We start from the raw sequence: 9,620 nt of genomic DNA on the forward strand, positions 1-9,620 counted from the left end.
TAGAAATAGTATACATGGAATTTGATAATGCTTAATTTAAATAGGAAATTTCAACATATATGCCTCTGATTAACCAAAAATAGTTATGAAGACATGTTTGCAGGCAGATTCACTTGAGATCCTTTGAGCATTTATTTTATGATCATATATTTCCATCTTTAGCTAACTACCATCATTGTACTGGTGAAGCAATTATTTCGTTCTTAGTAATACGGTCAGATCATACAGGATTCTACCTCTAGAGGCTAAGAGTGGATTTGAAAATCAACCCTAATGAGCCAGGCTAGGAAGGCAGTAGAACAGATTGTGTGTGTGTGTGTGTGTGTGTGTGTGTGTGTGTGTGTGTGTGTTTGTGTGTGTGTTCAGGGTGTGGGATTTTTGTACCCTTGCTTTAAACAGATGCTGCTCATCCATGAGGCCCTCGACCTTTGGCCACGTGGAGGCATTGTGTTTCCACGGTAAGCATGGTGTTTGGGGAGGGCTTAGGAGTCACCTGGGGAGGGCAGCTTAAGGCAACCTTGGATACATGCCTGCATCTGGGAGCAGGTTTGAGTTCCCTGAATGGTCCCGGGGCACATACAGCCAGCACAGACTCCTCACTGCCCAGGGGACTGGGTACCTACCTGGAGTTTCAGGATGTGCCCAGGGGGCTGTCTCCTCGAGCAGCATGGCAAGGGGAGGGTGAGAGGTTGGGGTATCTGGTGAGGGCTGGATGATGAGTGTCTGGCAGGGTCAGACAGAGCAGAACAAGACATGTTGTGGGCCCATGGACCAGGGGATGAAACTCACCTCACACCCACCCTTTGCTGAGGGGCTGTCAGGACAGGGAATGGCATAGAGGAGCCAGCCCTGGGTCAGCCTGCAGAGACACAGAGCAGGGACATCATAGGCAAATGCTCCAATCAGGGAACAGGAGGGTCAGCACTTTACACCACTCACCCCAGGAGCCCTGCCTCCAGCCAGCAGCAGTCCTGGGTCCTGATGCTGCCGTGGGCTCCAGGCTCCTCTGCTGTGTGACTCTCTGCCTCCTGGGAGCAGGTGAGTCCTGGACACAGTGTGGGAGCTTCTGAGATGGCTTTGCCTCCCTGAGATAGAAGCCTGGCGATAAGGGCTACAGCAGGAGGCTCCCCTGTGCTCTGCCCTCAGCTTCCTTCTGTCTCCTCCCCAACAGGCCTGGTGGATTCTGAAGTCACCCAGACCCCCAAATACCTGATCAAATCAAGAAAGCAGCAAGTGACTCTGAGATGTTCCCCTGAATCTGGACACCGCTATGTATCCTGGTACCAACAGGCCCTGGGCCAGGGCCCCCAGTTCCTCATTCTGTATTATGATGGGAAAGTGCATACAAAAGGAAAAATGCCTGATCGATTCTCAGGTGAACAGTTCAGGGACTCTAGCTCTCAGATGAACCTGAGCTCCTTGGAGCTGACAGACTCAGCCGTGTATCTCTGTGCCGGTAGGCAAGACACAGTGCTGCATGATAAGGAGCCTCTGGGACAAAAACACTCTTGCCCCAGCTCAGGAAGTGGTTGCCCAGCATCGACTGCCAGCCAGTGAGACCCAGGCCCTGGTAAAGTGGACAGCCTTTCCTAGACATTCTTTCCAGAAATTTTTTAATGCTCACAATGATATTGCAAGATAAGTATTATTTTATCTGCTTATTTATCTAAGGGGAATAGGCCTGCCCAGCCCTCATATTTCGTAACCGTTAGAGCAAGGAATGCTGCTCAAGCCTGTCCTTATCACTTGTGGTCCTTACCAACCCCCCAACTGCCCCCTGCCAGGAATGCTGCGTCACCCAGGCCTGTGACGTGTGGTCATGCTCTGGGGAAACCAGCACATCAGGAGGTCACCACAGGTCCACCGTCATGTAACCAGGAATAGCTACATAATTTTTAGGGTCCCTGGTTTCAAATACCACTGAGAATCTGCAGAGAACAGAGCACTGCAGCATGTGTGAGGCCTGCTATGTGTGGAATGATGCACAACAAGATAAGCGTTTGAGGAGCTCTGTGATATTTGTTACTCAATTAATGCAATCCCTACTTCACAAGGAAGCATTCCCATGGAATGGATGTCTCACCTAAAATCAGAGCACTTTTCCTTTAACCTGGAGTCTGCCACCTCTCCCTGCATCCGTCCCACATATACGTTCCTTTGTCACCAGCTTGTGTGTATGTGAGTGTTTAGTTGCTTCAGTCGTGTTTGACTCTTTGTGACCCCATGGACAGTAGCCAGTCAGGCTCCTCTGTCCATGGGATTCTCCAGGCAAGAATAGTGGAGTGGGTAGCCATGTCCTCCTCCAGGGGATCTTCCCAACCCAGGGATCAAAATTGCGTGTCTTATGTCTCCTGCATTCGCAGGCAGGTTCCTTACCATTCTCATAATCTGAGAGAAGCCCAGGTCATCCGTGGTGCTGGGCAACTGGCTTCTCTCCACAAAGAACGGTGAGTCCCAAGCTGGACGTGGTTCCGCTTGCTCTTCCCCTTCCCCCTTTCAGAAACTGCAAGCCCTGTGTCCAGTGAACAGGATGGGAATGTAGATGCATCTGGCAGGGGACCCATCTGTTGGTGAATTGATAAGAAATAGAGCCAAAAGATTCCTCAAGTGTGGATAAGTTTGACCTGCGGTTGGGGAACAAGATGCCAAAAGAATCATTGCAGGTCGAAGGACACCAACAGGACTGTGGTTAATTAACGAAAGTAGAAACAGACAGTCTCCCAGGTGGCGCTAAAGTGAAAGAAAGAAAGAAGGTGAAGTCGCTCAGTTGTGTCTGACTCTGCGATCCCATGGACTGTAGTCTACCAGGCTTCTCTGTCCATGGGATTTTCCAGGCAAGAGTACTGGAGTGGGTTACCATTTCCTTCTGCAGGGGACCTTCCTGATTCTGCCTGCCAATGAGGGAGATGTAAGAGACTTGGGTTCGATCCCTGGGTCTGGAAGATCCCATGGAGGAGGAAATGGCAACCCACTCCAGTATTCTTGCATGGAGAATCCCATGGACAGAGGGGCCTGGTGGGCTACAGTGCACGGGGTCACAAAGAGTCAGACATGACTGAGCAACTAACACTTACCTAGACACTTGAAGATGTATTTGGGATTCATGAGTCATAAAGGGCAGCTGGAAGCCCAAAGGATTTTCCTGAGATTCAACACTACAGAAATATGCAGGTAAAAGTAATAAAAGTATGAATGAAGAATTATCTCTAGAAAAAGTGAATAAAGTTGCAAACTGTTTACAGAAAGGTTACAACAACTTGTAAGGCTCAAGTCCATTGATCTGGACAGGTTTCCCTGTTGTGAACTCTTCACTTAGGTTCATTTCTGATTTGAGCCTCTGGGGGAAGAGGCGTGGCCCCCTGACTGACTGGTTGGCTCTGGAGCCTGGCAGGGACAGTGACATCTCAGAAGAACTCCTGGAGAGCCCTTCTCCCCTCTCATCCACACTCAGACCAGAGGGCCCTCCACCCGCCCTGCCCCCGCCATGAGCCCCTGCCTCCTGGGCTGTGTGGTCTTCTGTCTCCTGCAGGCAGGTGAGTCCTGGGGGGCAGGGTCCCCTTGGGGCTGCCAGCACTAAGCCTGTCCGCTGTGATGGAAGCATCAGTCTTCCTTCTCCACAGGGGCGGTCCATGCTGGTGTCTCTCAGGACCCCAGATTCCAGGTCGTGAAGACAGGACAGAACGTGACACTGAGATGTACTCAGGATCTGTACCACGACAGTATGTACTGGTACCGACAAGACCTGGGACTCAGGCTGAGGCTGATTCGTTATTCATCTTTCACTGACACCACGTACAAAGGAGACATGCCTGATGGCTACAGCGTCTCCAGATCAAGCACAGAGAACTTCCCTCTCACGCTGGAGTCCGCCAACCGCTCCCAGACATCTGTGTACTTCTGCGCCAGCAGTACTCCACAGCGCTGCAGGGTCACCTCCTCTCTGTGCAAAAAGATGGGGGAGGCCCTTGTAGGCTCCTAGCACTGGGAGTCTCAGGGCTTTGCTGCCACGTGCCTTCAGTGTGACCCTTGGTGTGTGGTCTGTACTGGCCCGGATCTCACTCCAGGCCTTGCGGACACATGTCCACCATCCATCTCTGTCTTTCTCTGCATCCTCCCTGTGATCCAGGAAGATGCTTCTCTAGCTCTGACTCCTGGTCAGCACCTGAGCCTGAGACCTCCAGGAGGGAAGGTTATGGGAAATCAAATATATCTAGACCCTCTTGTCTCTCCCTGGGCACCTCATTGCTGTCTTTCTGAAACTATTCATCAACCTGGCTTTCATGTGGTTTCTGATCTTGCCCATCTTTCCAGAGGGGGCAGAGTGTTTCCACCCTTCATCTCTCTGGCCTCAGCTCCCCGGTCCTCTCTTCTCCAGTCACGCTGCTCCTCCGTCACCTGGGTCATGTCCCTTCCCATCTCAGAGACTCCAAAAATGCATCCTGTGCCCTGCAGAGGGGTTCTGCCTTTCCTAGTGATTAACTCCTACCTGTGATCCCATTCAAGGTCCCACTGTGTGTTCAGGCACATCTGGGTACAGCTGTTTCCCAGATGAACTGTGAGCACAGGTGGGATGTCTTTCTTCTGACTTTTGAGTCCTAGATTATGAACTTTTCTCTCCTTGATGTGGTCTCCATCTACTCAGAAGCAGGACTCTGTCGCCTGTGTGTGTCTCCTCCTTGAGCTCCTGTGATGATGGAGCTGCATGGGCGCTGGGACAGCTGATCAGAGTAACAAGACCAGTGGAGAGAGTGGGATGTAACATCACCTCTGAGTGCCCTCCTAGATTCAGGTTAGTAAAGACACAGAGCTACAGAGCATCCCCCTCCTAGACTCTACAGCCTTACTCTCCAACCCTCACTCATCTCTGGTCCTGTTCCCTCCTCCCCCGAAAGAGAGGATGTTTGTAATGACCGTTAGCCTGTGAACAAATGACTTTTGAACAAGCAGATGCTCTGATGGCAGTGAAAGTGAGAACTACATTACTTTTGCAACATAGCCTCCTAGGTTTCCAGAAAAACAGAATTGTTACTGTATTGATATATTCCACACCAGTGTTTTAAAGGTCAGTGAAATTGGGTCTTCTGTAAAGAAGCTCTGAGGAAACTGTGTTTTAATGAGTGGTGACTTAGACGAATGTGAGGCTCTGCTGAGGGCTGTGGAGACATGAAGCTGCATGGAGATTGAGGAACACAGAGAGGGCAATTGGTCTGTGGCCCGCAGAAGGGAATAGAAGCTTTCAGCCGAGGTCTCTTCCCGGGGCATCATTTCACCCCTTGTGTCTCTGAATATGTCAGTGACTTCATTAGGCTTCTTGGGCCAAATCAAGTGGACCCCTCCATTGCCCACCCTTGCCTACGAAGTGAATACCATGGAGCCTGTATGACTGTGGGACCATGGGCGGGGTGCTGGGCTGGGTCAGAAATAGGGGTCCTCATGGCAGACCGTGATGTGCAGGTAAGACAAAGAATTCACCACCTGGTGTCTGGCTTTGGGGGCTTCCCAGGTGGGACTAATGGTAGAGAACCCACCTGACAATGCTGGAGACTTAAGACACAGGTTCGATCTCTGTGTAGAGAAGATACCCTGGAGAAGGGAATGGTAGCCCACTCCAGTATTCGTGCCTGGGAAATCCCATGGACAGAGGAGTCTGGGAGAATAGGGTCGCAAAAAGTCAGGCACAACTGAAGTGACTTAGCGTGCACACATCTGACATTGGAGGTGCTGTTGACCCTCTGAGTGAAAGTGCCCTGCAGGCGAGGGGAGATGGAGGATGAGAAGATTAATGTAGAGATGCAGCAACATGTGAGCCCTGTGGGAAGGCAGCCCTAAAACCCACACATTGCTTGTGTTAAAAGGGGAGCTTTCGCGCGTGCGTGCTAAGTCGCTTCAGTCGTGTCCAACTCTTTGCAACCCTACTGACTTTAGCCCGCCAGGCTCCTCTGTCTAAGGGATTCTCCAGGCAAGAATACTGGAAGGGGTTGCCATGCCTTCCTCCAGGGGATATTTCTGAAACAGGGATCTAACCCATGTTTCCTGGGGCTCCTGCATCCCTGGCAGATTCTTTACTGCTGAGACACTGGGGAAGCCCAAAAAAGGGGAGATTATAAATATTTAAATTAGTCATCTATGTATGTTATAATATTGGGCTGGCCAATACATTCGTTCGGGTTTTCCCGTAACATTTTATGGAAAATCTCGAACGAACGTTTTGGCCAACCCAATGTAAATTACATGTCCCTGAAGTCATGGACATTGACAGAGGCAGTGATGTCACCATGGGAGCTGCCCTATGGGGACAGGTGACAGGCCACCACCCCCACCGCCACCACCCCCGCTCATGCTCACAAGGACCCTGAGCTGGTGAACTTCCCGTTGCTGCTCTGTCCCTGCCATGGGCTCCAGGCTCCTCTGCTGGGCAACCCTCTGTCTCCTGGGGGTGGGTGAGTCCTCAGCAAACCAAGTGGTTCCAATGTATTTGTGTGTGTGGGGGGGGGGTGGGTAAGGCTCTACCTGACTGTCCCCCACTTCTGTCCCCACAGGTCACACAGGAGCTGGAGCAGTGTCCCAGTCCCCCAGGCACAGGGTCGCAGGGAGGGGCCAGACTGTAAATCTTAGGTGTGATCCAATTTCTGGTCATGTTTCCCTTTATTGGTACCGACAGACCCTGGGGCAGGGTCCAGAGTTTTTGACTTACTTTCAAGACGAGCAACAACTAGACAAATCAGGGATGCCTAAAAACCGGTTTTATGCTGAAAGGCCTGAGAAAACGTACTCCTATCTGAAGATCCAGCCAGCGGAGCCTGGGGACTCGGCTGTGTATCTCTGTGCCAGCAGCCCAACCACAGCGCAGCACAGTCGCCTCCTTCCTGTTCACAAACCTCATCTTTCTGTCTCCTTGCAGCTCCCAGAGCCCCTAAATAGGTTGTTTTTTGCTTTCCACTCACCAATATGTGGCGCTAGTGATAAAGAATTTCTGCGCAATGCAGAAGACCCCGGTTCCAGCCCTGGGTCAGTAAGATCCCCTGGAGAAGGGAATGGCTACCCACTCCAGTATTCTTGTCTGGAAAGTTCCTTGGACAGAGGAGTCTGATGGGCTATAGTCTATGTTGTCATAAAGAGTAGGCACAACTGAGCACACACACACACCCCCCAACAAAAAGAGGTAGATTTGGACTCAGCTGTTCTTTGGATAGAAAGAGACCATAGACTAACTCCTGAGATACTGCAGCGGTAAATGTTGGTGGATAGAAATCATTAAGGCTCACTGGGTTCTAGCAGTCTCAGGGCCAGCTCAGGGCTCCAAGGCACCGACCACAGGCTTCCATGGGACCTGCAGGTGTTTGCCCACACACGCAACTTTAGCTGCCTGTGTTCATAGTGAGTTCCCCTGCGGTTGCTGTTGGCAACTGGAAAGTTTTCGACTACCTCCTCAGGCATAGTCTTTGTTCTAAAGCCTCTCCCATCCCTGTCACGGGTGGAACTAGCCGTGATGAACCTGACTGCCAATGCAGGAGACTTAAGAGACTTGGGTTTGATCCCTTGGTTGGGAAGATCCCCTGCAGGAGGGCCTGCGACCCACTCCAGTATTCTTGCCTGGAGAATCCCATGGCCAGAGGAGTCTGGCGGGGTACGTTCCATAGTGTCGCACAGAGTCGGACACGACTGAAGCGACTGAGCACACACGTCCCTGTTACATTGCAAGTTTTCCACAATATAGCATCAAGCCTGTCGTCCCGTTTGAAGTAAAATCCTTACTACTTCTGTGCCAGTTAGTTGACAAAGACAGTGTTGAAAACAGTAAGACTTTATTTCCTTTGCCTCATTTAAGCAACCCACTTTCTCTATTTTGTTTTCATGTTTTCACTGCTGCAGTCCTGACAGTTAGACTAAAGCGTACTTTCACAACCTCTCCAGTTTCATGCTGATTCCCTGAATAAATCTGTTCTCTAGAGGTTGTTGTAATTCACACCCTAGGCTTTTGATTTGAAATACTTTCCCTGAGGTCTTTAACTCAAGAAGACACGATATTTTCTAATGCTTCTATTCCTTTTCATGTGTTTGCTATATTACCTATTGTTATACATATTGGTTATAAATATAAATACCTATATTGTAAATAACACCTTCTATCCATCTTTACCCACAGATGAATCTATGAAATCTAAAGCCCTGATCAGAGTGGATGTGATTATGGGTCATGGTTTCTAGGAGTCTGAAGAGATAACCAGATAACTCTGGTGGGTAGGATGGTAAAGAACCCGTCTGCAGTGCAGAAGACCTAGGTTCGATCCCTGTCTTGAGAAGGTCCCCTGGAGAAGGGAATGGCAATCCACTCCAGTATTTGTGCCTGGAGAATCCCATGGACAGAGGAGCCTGGTGGGCTACAGTCCTTGGAGTCCCAAAGAGTGGGACAGGACTGAGCTACTAACACTTTCACTTTTCAAGTGGTAACCCAGCTGCAAGACTGGGATTGAATGGCATAGCCTTGGCCATGATAGGGGCACCCTGAGCCTTGCATAGCAGGTAAAGGGAATGACAGTTGCCCTAAATCCACTTATTATTAACTGTAGTCACTCGGTACACCAAGGTTTTTCCCAAGAGCATGAGTGCCCAGAGGAGGGAATTTTCCTGGTCTTTGATTGTGGTATCTGCAAAGCTTTCCTGGCTCTGGGAAGCAAGGAAGGTCAGATACACACGAGAATTCCCTACTCTAGCAATCCCATTTGAAGGACTCCCTTTCCAGATTCTGGTCTTCATTTTTTCCCCCCATTTTCCCATCTTTGCCACATGAACCTGGCAGATTCAGCTTCCTTATAATACTATGTTGCACCGCCGTTTTCATATCTTCCAACTCCACTGCTTCTTCCAGAACCATCTGTTCCCTCCCTGCTGCTCAAATTGGCACAGTGATCAAGTTGATCATTTAGTGGAGACTGTTCCTGGCTGATCTCAATTCCATCCATCCTTATCTCCCCATGACATACTGTTCTTCCGCGATGGCTTATGGCTTTATAAGATGTTCTTTTTTGTTCTTACATTCCAAGTTTACTTTTTATTCAGACACAATTGACCCCATCTCAAAGGCAATTTCATTATCTCCTCAGTCCTTTGCTGATCTATATTTTGGAGTTAACACTGATTGTCTTTTTTTTTTTTTTTTCAGCAGTTTTGTGAGAAACGCTGGGCTGGAAGAAGCACAAGCTGGAATCAAGATTGCCAGGAGAAATATCAATAACTTCAAATATGCAGATGACACCACCCTTATGGCAGAAAGTGAAGAGGAACTAAAAAGCCTCTTGATGAAGGTGAAAGAGGAGAGTGAAAAAGTTGGCTTAAAACTCAACATTCAGAAAACGAAGATCATGGCATCTGGTCCCATCACTTCATGGGAAATAGATGGGGAAACAGGGGAAACAGTGCCAGACTTTATTTTTTGGGCTCCAAAATCACTGCAGATGGTGACTGCAGCCATGAAATTAAAAGATGCTTACTCCTTGGAAGAACAGTTATGACCAACTTAGACAGCATATTGAAAAGCAGAGACATTACTTTGTCAACAAAGGTCTGTCTAGTGAAGGCTATGGTTTTTCCAGTGGTCATGTATGGATGTGAGAGTTGGA

At 49.4% G+C, this 9,620-nt stretch overlaps 1 gene segment (V, D, J or C); it reads left to right on the plus strand.

The window, feature by feature from the left end:
* The first annotated feature begins 200 nt into the window (after positions 1-200).
* Positions 201-3,478, plus strand: LOC133246533 (T cell receptor beta variable 5-6-like). The segment is given in 2 exon segments: positions 201-458; positions 1,172-3,478. Coding segments are annotated over 2 exon segments (432 nt in total).
* Positions 3,479-9,620: the final 6,142 nt, after the last annotated feature.

This window comes from Bos javanicus, chromosome 4, assembly GCF_032452875.1.
Source record: "Bos javanicus breed banteng chromosome 4, ARS-OSU_banteng_1.0, whole genome shotgun sequence".
NCBI lineage: Eukaryota > Metazoa > Chordata > Mammalia > Artiodactyla > Bovidae > Bos > Bos javanicus.